The following is a 15,459-nucleotide window of genomic DNA, read 5'->3' on the forward strand; positions in this document are numbered from 1 at the left end:
AAAATTTGGATATTTCACAGAGAAATTTGGATTTCTGGCTTCTCTTGAAAAAAATTTGAAAAACCATAGTACCACTAGGCCCGATTCCCCTGTTGGCAGCAATGTGTTAGAGCTGATTAGGGGCTGCCCACTCAGGTCAAGTGATTTGTGCCAGAATTCCTCAAAGCCCCTGCCCACCTGACTGACTTCACCCATTTTACCTGCCCATCCTCCCATAACTGAATGTATGTATCTGTATCTCTCCATGTATATGTATCTAGAAAAGATATAGGGGAAGGGAGGATGGACAAAGAGTCAAAGCCAATGGGTAGGCTGGGAATGTGAAAAAGAAAGGTTGTGTCTTAAGGCCATCACACATTTTGTGCCTCAGTTTCCTTTCAGTTTGGAAAATAGGTTAGACCTGGTTTAAGGTAGGGCCGACCATTCTGGACATGGAGATCATGCGCCCAGCAGTTGTGTACATCAGGGTATGTGAACTTGTCTGTTAATGTTTCTGCCTGGAGGTTGGAAGTAAGTTGGCTTGAGCCTAGTGGCTACAGCAATTACAGCAAAGTACCTAGAGTCAACAAGCCCTCACACCTAAATTGCTGGAAGTTGTTACCTAAGAGGGAGCATAGGGCTACAACTCCCAGGGATCCCTGTGGGACAAGGTTAGCATGTCCTTTTTCCCCAGACCCACCAGCCACGCAAATAATTGCACCTAGCATCCCACTGTGGAGCAGTTTGTTTGTCTTGTTGGTTTATTGGCCTAGAGAGTTGGACACACACACAAATGCGGAGATAAATATTGGTCAGTTTCTCTAAATCTGGGTCCTCACTACGTATAGAGCTAGAGTCTGTAGAATTCTAAATCTTGCGTGCTGTGGCACAGAACCAGTGGCCTTCCCACTCTGCCGTCACCCTTCTTCCCAGGGAACATGGGGAAAGACGGCACAAACTGACAAGACTTGATCATTTTCAAAAGACGAAACTGCAAAATCCCATATTTCCAACATGTGAAACTCACAATATTCAAATTCCCCAGCTCAAATACATATATTTTAATCTCCACTTAGCCACTATCTCATTTGTTGCCCAGAACCACCAAATTCTGGAAACTATTTTCCTTAATCATATTTAAAAAAAAAATAAATGTCTACAATCTCAATTCTCCCAAAGTGTCCATAGTTTTGGAATTTTGACCTATTCTGAAATTCAAATTCCCCAATCCATCCTCAGCCCCTTCCATTGTCCCATGCCTGTTTGCCTCAGAGGAGTACAGGTTAAGGATATAGGGGCACTGTCATCACATCTGCCCCCTGCCTCTAGGCCTTCCTCAGTCTCTCTTGTGGTTCCGCTGTATATATAGATATATATAATTTGTGTGTAGATATATATGTATTCTTTATTATGTATTTTTTCGCAGTTTTTCTAAAGTGCCAGAAACAAGATTTGTGAGAATTTTTAGTGATTTTTTTTTTTTTTTTTTTTTGCATTTTTCCCTGTTTGAAACTTTTTGCCCCCTTAAAAATTGGAACTTGGTACATTCAGTAGGAAATTCTTCACTCAGGCTGTGGCCAAGACCAAGAAAAGTGCAAAGAGACAGAGGAATGAAGGAGTGTCTCCTCCATGGTTAACATTCAGGGAGCCTGTCAAAAACTTCCCCTTTCCTGTAGACTGGGAGGGGAAGAGGGGGCAGGAGGATGCTCCTGGCCCTTCTCTAAACTCACCTCCCTCCAGAAGCCATGATCTTGCCCTCCCAGCAACTGCTGCAAGGGCAGCCATCTTGGCCCCAAAAAACAGTAGCTGGGGAAAGGCTGCCATTTTGATGACAGCAACTTTTCCCCTTTTTAAACTGCACTCCTCTAATTCCCATTTGTCAAATTTGCTCCCCCAAACAGGCTCTCCCTTGTGAGCTGTTTTTTTGGTGGGGAGGTGAGTGGGATGGGAAATGTTCATCCAATCACAGAACAGGGAGGCCCAGTTTTCAAAGAGAATTAGGAGCAAACATTTCTTCATCTCCCCCACTGGAAGGAAGTATAGGGACCCCTGACCAGGGTTAACTAGTGCAAATTAGGGATTAGGGACTATGGTCCCTGTACCCCATCCCTAGGCTGGGATCTTTGGGTGTGGGGAACTGAGTCAAAGGTGGGGTATAAGGTGCTATTCTGGAGGGAAAGTTGGTGGGGATACCCCAAAGCCCACCAGAAGAGTAGAATGGTTCCCCCAAAACCATCTGGAGTGATTGGTGAGGGAAGATGAGGGTAAAGGTAAGGATGGAAGGTCATGTGCAAATCTTGGGCTTACCCACCCATCCAACCCCCATCTTTTTTCTGGCTATTTGGTCTAGTCTGGGAGAAACCATCAGGAAAAAAAACAGGGAGAAAGTAGATTCCCTTCTCCATCCCACATGGAGCTCTTCCCTCCTGGCCCCCAAATCTGGTTTAGCCCAGAAGAGGCCATAGGTAGAGGCAGGAAGAGGTGTGACCTATTCACCTCTTCTGCCTTGGAAGAATCTGGGGCTCACTGGATTTGGGGGTCAAGATAAGGCCAAGATTTCCCTGCCCTGGGCTGGGAAAGTGCTCAGCCATGAACAGAGGGGTAGCCCTCCCCCCAACACCTCCTTGACCTGGACTGGGAGAGGCCATCTCCAAAGTCTAGGGGTATGGGGAAGAATATGGAAGATCCAAAGGCATGGAAGCCAAAGAAGGCATGGCATCTTCACGCAAAGGAGACAGGGACAGAGAAACCCACCCTTGGGAAGAATGGAATCCAAAGCCACGCTCCCAGGTATGTGGGTTTAGGTTTCACAATGGTCTGGTCCAGGCCCTGGGCCATAAAGAATGGAATGTGCTAGGAAGCATCTGAGGGAGGGCTTAGAGAAAGCTTCAGAACAAGGGGGGATCATTAGGTGAGAGAGATGGTTTCCCCCTAGGTTTACAAATCAGAGGAGCAGGTTAGACATTCAGAGCTGGTGGGGGCCATGAGTAGAGATTCAGATAAGTATATTGCTCAGTTGCCCCAAGGGCTGGAGAAAGGATGGGAGCTGGCCCTGCCCCTCATGGAGGCCACTCCCTGGGAGGAAGCTTGAGAGGGGAACCACCAAAGATCCCTTCCCAGGAGATGGGAAAACTACAATCTCACACAAAGCAGCCTGACCCCTGAGCTCCAGGAGCCCCCAAGTCCCTGCACAAGAGTGTGGAGGGGCTCCCAAGGGGCAGGGAGGCCGGGGAGCTGGTAGTGGTGGAGGGTTCAGGGAGGGTGGCATCTGGTGAAAGGGGGACCTGGTCCCAGAGCTCACCCCACATCTCCCTTCTGGGTTCTCTCAAGCCCTTTCCTTTCCCCTTCTCCCTTAGGGGGAACTGGTGGAGGAAGAGTTGGGGGTGGTGGTGTTGGGGGAGTAGGGGGTGCTGCTTGAGGATTCACTGCGTAGCCAAAGACCCCTGGTAGGAAGGGAAGGGCCCCTCCTCCCTTTTCATCAGGTAGGACCATGTTGAGAGCAACCGGGAGAGCGGCCAAGTTGCTGAAGTTATAGGGGTAGGCAGCAAGGAGCTGAGGGCCATAGACGAGTGGGTAGGGCTCAGGGTAGAAGGTGACTTTGGCAGCCCCCATCCCTTCTATCCGGTCCCCTTCACCAGCACCCCCTGGCCCCTCACTCCCAAGTTTCCCCCGGCCACCGCCAGGATCCCGGCTGCCCCCAATGAGGGCCAGTGGAAATTCCTGCACAGGTGGGTACGCATAGTTGCCCCCTCCTGCCACCACTGGGGGCTCCTCACCCCCTGAAATGACAGGGTCCTGGAGTGAGGCGGTCTCGGAAGCTTCCTCAGCAGCAGCGTTCCCGCCACCTGCCTCCCCACTGGATGAGGAGACTTGCATCTCTTGGGGGGCCTCCTCCTTGACATCCCCAGGCCTGGTGCCAGCGCTGCCCTTGGAATAGGCAATGACAGGTGTGGGAGTGCCCCCCGGCCGCTCAGCAGCGTGCCTCTGCCCGTGGCGGCTCAGAGCAGCTGCCGTCTTGCACACCTTGGCGCAGTGGGGGCAGGTGAAGCGGGTGGAAGGCCTCCGTCCAGCCCGGGAGCTGTGGGAGCCCCCACCATGGGCCTCTTGGTGCTTTCGCAGCTTCCTCAGGGTGGCAAAGGTCTGGGCACAGTCCCCACAGCGGTGCCTCCGCTCTGTGCGGGCACGCCCTGCTGGGCTCTCGGCTGCTGGGGTCTCCTCCCAGCTCCTCCGTTCCAGCTTCTGCCTCCAGCGTGGTGGCCGGCGGCCTCGGGGCAGCCCACTGCCACCACTGCCACCTCCAGCAGCTCCAGGCTTGCGCTTAGGCTTGTACGAGTAGTAGGGCCTCCAGAGCTGGTCCTCCCCACTAGCCTTTGATTCCTCCTCGTCCTCCTCCTCCTCGTCCTCCTCCTCCTCGTCATCGTCCTCACTCTCCTCCACCTCCTCTCCACTCAGCTCCCCAGGACGAAGGTCAGTTTCTGAGATGCGGCGCTTGACAATGGCCTCCTCCCCGATTCGCACAGTGATCTGACACAGTGGAGGTGGAGCCTGTAGCTGAGAGGGGCCCCGGCCCGGCCCTGCAGGGGGACCCCCGCCCCCGCCAATCCCACCCACTGGCTTGGCTGTGTAAGTCAGAGTCCTCCCAGCCCGTGGATTCCGGCCCTTGGCCTCCTCTGTGGCGGTGGCCGTGGCTGGCCCTGCAGCCGTGGCTGGGCTGACCACTGTGACTGGGCTAGTGGGTGTGGCTGCAGGCTCTGGGGGAGGAGGTGGGTACTCCCGTTTCTTGGGAGGCCTCGGGGGAGCAGTGTAAGTGATGACCGAGGCGGCCTGGGACCCTCCTGTGCTGGTCGGCCCACCCCCCGCTCCACCACTGCTACTGCCCCCATGGACAATGACAGAGGGGGCTGGGTGAGCAAAGGTGATGACAGAGGGTGGGGGGCCAGGCTCTGGGACAGGTGGAGGTCTGGGTGGTGGGCTGGCTGGCATTGCCACAGGGGCCGGTGTGTTGAGGTTTGGAGAAAGGGGGGCCTCTGGAGCTCCCTGGCTGTAGGTCTTGTAGGGCCGCTTGGCTGCCCGCATGGGGAGTAGGCGGTACAGCTTGAGAGTATTGAGCTTGGGCTTGTAGCCTCCATTGGGTGTCTTCTCACTGGCTAGGAGGCCCGGGCTAATGCCATGGAAGGCTCGCTGGTGGGTCTTCAGGTTATAATAAGTGACAAAGGTCTCCCAGCAGAAGATGCACTGGTACCTGGGCCAGGACAGCAGGGAATAGGGCAGGAACAGAGCCACTTGAGTCAAGGGCCCTGAAGCTAGGGCCTCAGCTTCCCAGGTCCTCTACTGCCCTCCACACAAGCCTATAACTTCCCCAGCCATTTGCTCACCCTCCTTTCATGCTGTTTATCTCACCCTGCCAGCCTCCAGGAGGGCCACCGTCCTAAGCTCAGCACCCCCCACTGGCTGTGAGACTCTTGGCTTCAGCTGTTCCATCTGGGATCCAGCCTAACTTACAAAGCCTTCTTCTGAAGCCCAAATGACAGAATAGGGAAATGACTTATGAACAGGGACACACTATGGAAATACAAGACACTGTTCTGAGTATTATAACTATTGCTGGGCATGCCTGCACTTCCATAGTCCTTTCCAGCGAAGGCAACTTTCTCTTTCCTTTTAGGGGACATGGCATGTAGAGGTGCTGATGGACATCAGCTGAAGGAACTGGGGCTGGAGGGAGGCAGGTGGGTGAGTGAGGGTAAGCAGGGCTAGTCTCAGGATGACTCTCTAGGCCTCATGCGCTGCCCATTCCCTCCCTTGCCCCTGAGGTCTCTGAGTACTGGCCCTTGGACCCTGGCCCTGGCTACTCACCTGCGCTCCCCGGTGTGCCACACCTCGTGCTTAGTTCGGTACTCAGCTAGGGCGAACACCTTCTCGCAGTAGCGGCAGGGGTACTTCCTCCGCCATGAGTGCACGTTGCTGTGCCGCTTCAGGCTGGACAGCGTCACATAGGACCTCTCGCAGGCCGCACACACGTACAGCACGTGGCCGCCCACCACCTTCACCACGTGCTCGGGGCCACCTCGGAAGCCCATGGGTGGGGGCAGAGCTGAGGCATCCACTCCTGCAGGACCACCGGGGCCAGAGCCCCCGGTCCCCAGCCTTGTAGACCCCTGAGTGCTGGCCCCCCGTCGGCACTGGGCCTCATGGGTCTGCAGCCGCTTGGGATGGATGAAGCTTTTTCCACATCGGGGGCAGGGGAGGGGCCGCCGGGACAATGGGGGCTGTAAGTCAGGGGCCTGGGCCTCAGCCCTGTCTCCCTCCCACTCCACAGCTGGCCTAGGCCCAGGCCCGAAGCTGTCGTCTTCAGGCTGTGAGGTGGCCATGGGGGCTGGGGTGGGAGGGACCCAGGCATCGCCTCCCTCCCCCAGGCCCTGTAGGCGAGAGATGCCCAGACGCCGTCCCAAAGCTCCAATCTCTGCTACAGCTGCCCCGTCCCCTCCGCCACCAGGTAGTGCGAGCCGGGCACTATAGATGAAGTTGAGGACATCAGAAAAGGCAGCTGCTGGGACCCCTGGAAGTTCCAGGACTCGGGGTGGGGATGAAGCAGGGGGAGAGGCTGGAGGGGGAGAGGAAGAGGAAGAAGAGGAAGAAGAGGAGGAGGAGGAGGAAGAAGAAGAGGAAGAAGAGGAGGAGGAAGAAGCAGCTGTGGTGGCAGCAGGGTTGGCAGCTGAGCCCCCAGTAACTGGTGGGAGGGGCAGTGGGGCTGAAGCAAGCAGAGCCTCTCTGAAAAAGGGACTTGAAGCAGCCAGGACACTGCGGTGAGCTGGGAATTTGGTGTCTCCAGCTATGAGGGTGACGTCACAGAAGAGACCACGGAGCCGCTGCTCATTGAGCTGGCGCAGGACGGCAGGGGCGTGAGACGGGTCCGTCACCTCTGCGGGAGGGGGCATGGCGCCAGCCTAGACAGCAGAAGAGGCCAGGGAGAGTCTCAGCGTCTTAGAGGCTGGGCAGAGGGGCAGGGCCCTCTAAGATCAGGGAGGTGAGCTGGGAGGGGATCAGGGACTGGTCAAAAACTAGTGGAAGGCTGGGCTGGGCGCGGTGGCTCACGCCTGTAATCTTAGCACTCTGGGAGGCCGAGGCGGGTGGATCGCTGAAGGTCAGGAGTTCGAGACCAGCCTGAGCAAGAGCGAGACCCCGTCTCTACTAAAAATAGAAAGAAATTATCTGGCCAACCAAAAATATATATAGACAAAAAATTAGCCGGGCATGGTGGTGCTGGCCTGTAGTCCCAGCTACACGGGAGGCTGAGGCAGTAGGATGGCTTAAGCCTAGGAGTCTGAGGTTGCTGTGAGCTAGGCTGACGCCACGGCACTCACTCTAGCCTGGACAACAGAGCAAGACTCTGTCTCAAAAAAAAAAAAAAAAACTAGTGGAAGGCTGAATAACTTCAGGTCACAGAACTTAACCCCTTAGCCACCCAAGTCTGGCCAATGTCCCAGGCCAGTATGTCTAACATCTAGGGCTGAAAGAGGCCAGGGATACCTCAGGTCATGGTGAAGGTCAAGGGGTCACGACCTTTAAAGCCACATCCTTAGAGAAGTAAGCAATGGAAATCTCTGTCTCACTGGAAGGAGGAGGAAGCTCCCACAACTACTGATAACCATTTCGCAGAACTTCCCAGCCTAGACAAAATGGCTGCCCTCGCTGGCCTGCTGCCTTGGGTCTAATTTTCCTAGCTGTGGTTCTCTCGGCACCTCTTACCTGAGAGCACAGCCAACATGGAGCAGAGCGGGCGGTGGCTCAGCGAGTCCCTTCTGCTGGGCCTGTTCTTTCTGTGGAGAAACAGAAACCATGTCAGGCGGACCTAGAGGAAGAGGCGGGAAAGGTCCTCAGGAAGGAAACTGGGAAGGAAAGGACCCCAGAAGTGGGAAGTGGCACAGTGTTGGGGTCAGAGAGGACATCTGGGCTGCTCTGCAAACCCTGATCCCTCCCAGGAACCTTGTCAGGTTACTTGGCCACACACATTATTGCAGAGCCTTGTTCTGCTGGCCCAGAGAAGTACAGCAACAAGATAATTTGCATATTCCCAATTCACCTCCAAACAATACAGCAGCACAGTACGATCCCATAGGTTCAGGGAAGCCTGGCAGATCACACTCAAGTCCCTTTGGCCCAATCTTGGGGCTCAGAGGAAATCAAAACATTGTCTTTTACCACAATAGTCTTGTTTATATATCTAAATATATTTGTGTGAGCTTTTTTATTGGACCTAATTTGGTAGGTAGGTATTCAAACTAGGAGGGGACCTCTTCACATACCCCAAACCCCATAAATCTTAGAGGGGGTTTCTGGCCCAGTTGCCAGGTGACCACTGAAGACCACTGACTCATACAAATACCAGCTTGCTGCAGTCCCTGGAGGGCACTGGAAAGGCAACCAGACCAGGAGTGAGGAGGCTTGGGTCTCACTCGTTACTGAGACCTGGTGGCTTAGGGACTTTGACTTAAAAAGCTGGGAACTGCAACCCCTACCTCACCTCTTGCTGGGAGGCTCATCCAAAGTCATACAGACCTGGTAATGACAGGTGAGGTCTGTTCACAGATCGAGGCCTGCTGACCTGAGAGCAGAGCTCTTGGGTCCTTCTCATCCACCCTCCACGAAGCTTGAGCGCTCTCTCCTCTCTTTGGGGGCATCCTTCCAAATGCCATGGGTCACACATGTCTCTAGAGGTATCCTGCATCAGGAGTCCCTCATACAATTCCCTGAAAAATGTTCTTTTCCCATTTATCACGCATACTGTCTGGACTCAAAGGCCTTCCCCTCACACATGCCGCATCTCACATGCCCCAAAAGATTTTTCTGACATCTCTCCTGGACAAGAAGAAGGAAGATAGTAAACAGGGGTGATATTCAAAAGTTTTAACAACCCTGACTGTCAGGCACAGATCAGATACTGGATCAAGTGCTTTCCTGTCTGCTGCTGAATTGTGGACAGTTTGGGAATCCTGGGAATCCCATGGCTGGTGTTCAGGCCTCCCACTCCCTTCCATGACAGCCACTGGCCCACTGGGACCCCAAGAATCTGTGCCTTATTTGTATTAATAGCATCTCATTTGCTCCTCATCACTACTCTGAAAGGTAACAGTTAGCTTCCCCACTTTAAAATGACAGACTGTGGTTCAGAGATGCTAGAGATGCCCAAGGACATATGACCAGTTAGTAGAAAGGCTGGGGTCTGATCCCAGGAAGTCTGGCTCCAAAGCCTGTGTTCCTGATGACTTCACCATACCACAACGAAGGCCCACACTAGGGCACCAATAGCCCATCTGGTGCTTTTCTGAAAATTAGAAGAAAGGCCCCTTCCTCCAGGAGGTAGCAGCCTGCACAGGTGAGCAAAGTCAAGGTTCGATTCCAGTCTCCGTTCACCCCCTTGGCCAGCCCTGCTCACGGGCACAACCATATACAACATGCTTTGTGCCTACCCTGACTGCTACAATACTTGAACAAGGCCTGACAGGGCTTCTTAGAACCACAAAGATACAAAGCTGGACTGGCCATTGGAGATCAACAAGAATCATCATCATCATGGTCTCTGTAGCTGCCATTTATGAAATACTTATTATGTGCAAAGTGTAGTGCTAAGCATTTTATCCGCATCACCTTATTCCAACACTCAATGACCACAGTGAGGATTCTGGTGTAGAGAAACTGAATACTCCAAACGCCTCCCTTTCAGGTCAAGGGAACATAGCGCTAACCAAGCTGGGGTTTGGACCCAGCTTTCCTGAGTTCAAGTGCCCTATCACTGGCCACTGCCTTGCAAGGGCTTATGGGAGGTGGAGAAGATAGTAGCTTTGTGACCCTGGGCAAGTTACATAGCGTCTTTGTACTCAGTTTCCTTGTCTATAAGGGGGGAATGATGAGCAGTTCTCACTTTGTGGGGCTGTTGTAAAGATTAAATGAGCTAATGACTGGCAGCACCCAGATCTTGGAACTCAGCCCCAGAAAATGGTAGGGGGAAGTGTTGAAGTAAAAGAGGCAGAAATCGGGCTTCGTGGTAAGTTTAGTGGCTCTGTGGTTTTAAATGTTTTATTTGTTTCTTCTTACTGTTTCTCTACTCTTGACTGCCTGTGTCACCTCAGAGGTGCCACTGAGTAGGGGAATCTGAGTATGGCCACCAGACATGCTCTACCTCTTGTTCCCTCTGCCTGGAATGTTCTTTCCTCCAGATAGCCTTATGCTTCACTGCCCCACTTCCTTTAAGCCTTGACTCAAAAGTCACCTTCCGGGAGGCCTTCCCTGGTCACCCCCCCACCTCCCATAACTTCCTATGCCCCCTACCCTACTTTATTTTTCTCCTTGGCACTTAGTAAAACATATTGCTCATTTATGTCTAGAATGTAAGCTCCAAGGGGTGGGGAATAGGGATTTTTGTCTGCTTTGTTTACTGCAGTATCTCCAGTCCTTAGAATAGTCCTAGCACATAATGGGAGGTAAAACATGTTTTGGAAATGAATGAACCTGCCCTCAAAGTCTGCCTGGAGTCCATCCACCCTCAGGAAGGAAGCATCCTCAGTGCCGGACTGAGCACTTGACCACTTCTGGGGCACTCACAATTTGCCTGATACACTTTTAGGTGCTTCTCCTGCCTTGCCTCCTTTAATGATAGCCTCAAAATGGCCCCCCATTTTGTTTTCCTACCTTTATTTATAAAGAACATAACTCCCCTCGACACAGACACACACACATTCCAAGGAGGAACCCATTAAAAACAACAGAACTGAGAACAGTGGGACATTACTTAACACCAGTCTGTGTACCCCAGACTCGGGGGTCACTGGCAACATTTTCTCAGATATGACATCTCACCTCAAAGACAGGAAGAGAGACCTTGGCCTGGAGGGCCCACCCACCTACAAAGCAGAAAGCTCCACTCTCAGTATCTGGCATCATCAAACTGTCCCATTTCAAAGACCATCTTGAAATAATGGCGTATTATCCCAATTTTACTGAAGAGGAAACTGAGGCTCAGAAAGGGATGTACCTTGCTCAAGGTCACATAGCTTGTAAGTAGCAGTCAAGATTCAAATCCAGGCCCGGCTGACCCCAGATGCTGAATCTTTCCCTGTGCCATGCTCCTGGATCCTGCCCTGAAGGGGCCTATGGCAGCCAGCTGGTTACATAAATCACCACACAAGGTCTCACGTGCTAAGTGCTAAATGTGTCATGTCTGACTCCACCCTTTCCCTTGCTCCACATCCAGCAGTCATAAGTCTGGCTGAAACTGCGGCAGAGCTTGGGAATAGCTCTGGAAGCCTTCCCTTCAACCCACCTCTGGTCCCCAAACTAGCTCAGGTCCGTGTTAACACTCACGCAGTCCCAGGCCATGGCCTGCCAGTGATCCCCCAGCCTGCAGGCTTACCTTCTTCCACCCAGGCCTCCTCCCACTGAGGGTCAACATCCTTAACCACAGCTCAGGTACCACCCCTGGGCTCAGAAACCTTCAGTGGTCCCTGCTGACTCCAGAATAAAGTTCAAATGCCTTCACCAGACATGTAAGGGCTCTGGTCTAGCTTCAATCTTCCTTTTTAATCTTGCCTTATGTTGTGCTCTCTTCAAACACCCAGTGTGAGCCAGGCACAGTGGCACGTACCTGGAGTCCCAGCTACTCAGGAGGCTGAGGCAGGAGCATCGCTTAAGCCCAGGAGCTCCAGTCCAACCCGGGCAACATAGCGAGACCCTATCTCTAAAAAAGAAAAACACACCCAGTGTGCTTTCCAGCCTCTACACATTCTGTACCCCCATGCTTCTGCCTGTGCTGGCTCTCCTGCCAGAAATGCCCTTTCCCTGATCTCTTCTCAAATTCCCCCAAAATGTTAAGATCTAACCCAAATGCCATCTCCTTGGCCCTCCCTGACCTGCAGGACAAGGACAATTTCTTCTCTGACTCATCAACCTTTTGTACCCCTATGGCCAGCACCCACATTATACAGCAGCAGAGATTTAGCATCTCACGTCCTAGGCTGGGACACCCTGATCACACCAGTTTTCTGAGATGGATTGGTGCAGTTGCTAAGGTCTGCAGAAATTGGGGAGAAGAGGGTGTGTGTGGGGGGGGTGCAGAAAGGTCCACTCAATTCTCCAGAAGGGCAGCAGAGTACAGCAGTTTAAGAACACAGGATGTGGAACCTGACTGCCTGCGTTCAAATATAGCTTTACCTCTTTCTAGCTAAGTAACTTTGGGCAAATTATTTAACTTCTCTGGGCCTTGGCTGCATCACCTGAAAAAGGGAGGTAATTAGAGCTCCTACTTCCACAGTTGTGAGGACTGAGTGACGCATGTAAAAGCACTGAGAACAGTGCCTGGTACACAGTCAGTGCTAAACAAGTGTTTGCTGCTACTGTTACTAGGAAAGTCCAGAGAAGGGGATTCTCAGTGCTGGCAGAGGACTGAGCGGGGCTGGCAATGGCACAGCCCCCAAACTGTAGTCACTTTCTAGGTCCGTTTCCCATGTGCTGCTGGAAGACAGGTAGGGCAGGTAATTAGCCCCACTTTACAGATGAGGAACTGAGGCTCACTCAGGTAAAGTGCCAGTGAGGAAGTGGTAGAGCCGCCAGAACTCAGCTCTAATCTAGGGCTCTTTCCCCTTCACCCACTGTCATCGTCATCACACCTGTTGTGCAGGCTTTGCACGGAAGCCAGCCCCCTCCCAGCCCCTGTGCCCTCCAGTCCCCAGTGTATACACATCCTCACTGCCAGGCCAGGCACAGTACACAGTGGTGTGCAGGGTTGGAGTGCAGGCACACACACCCCTACAGAAGGGCCCAGGCCCCAAAGGTGAGGAAAACCTGTTCTGAGGAATCTGCCTCGTGAGCAAATTCCGATCCGAGGCCCTTCCACAGTTGCAGCAGTGGGGCCCAGTGTGCGTCAGAGATACCCGCAAGGGGGGCAGAGAGAGGGTGGGGGCGAAGTGGGAGAAGGCTGAAAACTTCACATTTCTTTTTTCCATTTTAGTGACAAGAGTCACACCCGGCCTTTACATAAACATGGCCAAGGAGCCACTCTGTCTAAGCTCACTTCCCTTGCAGCCGCCCAGCCCAGTCTCTCCTCCAGGTGACCCTGACACGCCAGGCAGGCAAGCACACCGACCCTGTAGAAGACTAGCTGGGCCACCCCACAACACCCGTGCCTCCGCCTGCTGCCCTTGCTCTGCCCCACATTTATCTGGCACCTTCCTCATAACATATCTCCCCCCCCACCCCCAGCCTTCTCCCTCTGCCCCTGGCAGCCCCACCACCGCTTAAGCACACAGAAGGTAGGTGCCCTCGCACACGCACACGCACACACACACACAGCTTGCAGCTGGTCTCTCAGGTCTGAGGCCCACACTGCCCTTGTCATGCCACCTCCCTCCCATGTGTTTTCTGACCAGCTCGCCTTCCAGCCCAGCAGCCCAGACAGGCTCCCACAAACAACGTCACAAAAGAATCCCGTGGAGAATGTTGCAAACACAAGACCTTCCTCTTGTTTGGCTGCCTAAGATCCCATAAACACAACTGGCACATCCCACCCTAAGCCCCTCACACTGATGTCAGCTGACCCACGGGCACCCAAGACACACCCTGGGGTTTCTCACTCCCCTCATGATCTGCGGGATCTGAGTTCTAGATATGCAGCCCCCATGCAACTCGCTCATCACAGACACACAAACCCATCTGCTGGCCTGTCCTTCACAACTGGACCACACCTCAGCAAGGCTACAGAAATGGGACCCAGACATGACGCCTTCTGACTCAAAGGTCTACAACCACCCCCTCCAAACGGGCACATACACCCTGCATTCTGGCGCCCTCCACAACACAATACACCATGCCAGCTGTGCAGAAAACAGTTCATAAACAGTTCGTATGTGCAACACAAGACATACATGCAAAAAAACACACACTGGTAGAAAACATACATACAACCCCACATTGAAAAAACTCCGCACTCAGCGTATCATGCCCTGCTTAGAATGCCCATCTGTCACCCAAAGCCACAGGGCCACATCTTGTAATTCTGCCCCACAACACTGGACATCCCTCCTGGTTTTCTATCTCCATAGCCCAGGGAGGGCCCTATCAGGATCCCTGGCTGCCAGACCAGCAAACGGTGGTGCCCAGGAGAGATTTACCTTGACCCACAACATAGCACGAGATACAGTCTCCAAAACTCACAGCCACAACCCTGCCCCGACGGCGCGGCGGTTCCGGGGCCCCAGTTCGCCCTGCGCACCCCGCACACCCCAACTCTGGGGCGCTGGGCGGCCCACCCCTCCCCCTCTCTGCCTGGCTCCTACGCCATCGCCCTTCCAGCAGCTTGCAGCGTTTGCCCGGGCTCACACCCGCCCCACCCCACCCCCAACCTGCCCCACTGGGGGAGGGGGACATTAGGCTGCAGAATTAACCCTTCAAAGGGGGAGTAAGCGCAGCCCCTTCCACGGCCCCAGGCGATCGCGTCCCCCCGCCGCCTCTCGCTCGGACGCCATACCCGGGCCCCCTTAGTCGCCCCCCAGCGTCGTGCGCGACCGGGGGCGGGGCCAGGCTCAGCCCCCGACCCCTGAGCCCCCAGGTCAACCCCAAAGGCTAGCGGTCGGGGCGCCGGGCGCGGCCGGGGCCCCCGCGGCGCCGGGCAGCGGGAAAGGGGGCCCGGCAGTTGGCTCCGGTCCGCCCTGGCCCTGCCCGATTCGCCCCGGGGCCCACCTGACTGCGATGGCGCCGCGTCCGCCAGGCCCGGCTCATCACCCTGGCCGCCCCCGGCCGCTCCGGTTTCGCCCGCCTCCAGCTCCGGCTCCGGCTCCGGCCCCGGCCCCCCCAGCGCCTGGCCCCGGCCCGGCCCCGCCGCCGCCGCCGCCGCCGCTGACATCATCGCTCCCCCCCGCCCCGGTCCTACCCCCACCCCCACCCCCGGAAACAGTCCCCCCCCAGCGCCGCCGCCGCCGCCGAGAGGAGGCCGGCGCAGCGTAGCCAACACCAACACTAGGCTCCGAGCGTCCGACGGCCTTCGCCGGGACGGATCCGCGCAGGACACCGCGCTGGGCCACCGGGCGGGTGGATACCGAGCGGGGCGCGGCGCGCTGCAGCACCCCCTCAGGGGCTCACGACCACCCACTCCTTGGGAAGGGACTCCCCCCACACGCCCTTCACTCAGCTGTGCACACCGCCTGAGAGCAAAACACACTTGCTGTCAGGGCGCAGACATACGACATGGCAGATTCACAGTCGGCCCCAGTGGGACCCACAGACCTAGTGGCAGCAGACCCAACAGGGGCAGCCCTGGACACACACACACACATACACACCCTCCCAGGGAATGCGCAGGGACCCACACCAGGCCACCAGCAAGGAAAGCCCCAACGCTACACCACTGGCACACATCATTGACCACCAGCGCAGATGAACATGCAGCTTGGTACATTTGTCCCCACCAGCAGAAATATCCACATTTATATG

The 15,459-nt window shown here is 54.8% G+C and overlaps 1 protein-coding gene across 2 annotated transcripts; it reads right to left on the reverse strand.

Moving 5' to 3' along the window:
- Positions 1–712: 712 nt before the first annotated feature.
- On the reverse strand, positions 713–14,876 carry ZBTB4 (zinc finger and BTB domain containing 4). 2 transcript variants are annotated; one of them, XM_045570104.1, is made up of 4 exons: positions 14,710–14,876; positions 7,729–7,799; positions 5,836–6,926; positions 713–5,221 (listed from the first exon to the last, which is right to left on the reverse strand). In XM_045570104.1, the coding sequence occupies exons 3-4, from the start codon at positions 6,915–6,917 to the stop codon at positions 3,277–3,279; spliced, it is 3,027 nt and encodes a 1,008-aa protein (XP_045426060.1). In that variant the 5' UTR covers positions 6,918–6,926; positions 7,729–7,799; positions 14,710–14,876; the 3' UTR covers positions 713–3,276. The 2 variants fall into 2 exon arrangements, with proteins under 2 accessions (XP_045426060.1, XP_045426061.1); XM_045570105.1 differs by lacking the exon at positions 14,710–14,876 and adding an exon at positions 8,539–10,290.
- Between the last annotated feature and the right edge of the window lie 583 nt (positions 14,877–15,459).

The sequence above is a fragment of the Lemur catta genome, chromosome 15 (assembly GCF_020740605.2).
Source record: "Lemur catta isolate mLemCat1 chromosome 15, mLemCat1.pri, whole genome shotgun sequence".
Taxonomy (NCBI): Eukaryota; Metazoa; Chordata; class Mammalia; order Primates; family Lemuridae; genus Lemur; species Lemur catta.

Coding starts and splice junctions, on each gene's coding strand:
- ZBTB4 (XM_045570104.1), bottom strand. CDS start 6,917: ATGCCCCCTCCCGCAGAGGTGACGGACCCGTCTCACGCCCCTGCCGTC. Junction 5,222..5,835: donor TGGCACACCGGGGAGCGCAG/GTGAGTAGCCAG, acceptor GTCCTGGCCCAG/GTACCAGTGCATCTTCTGCT.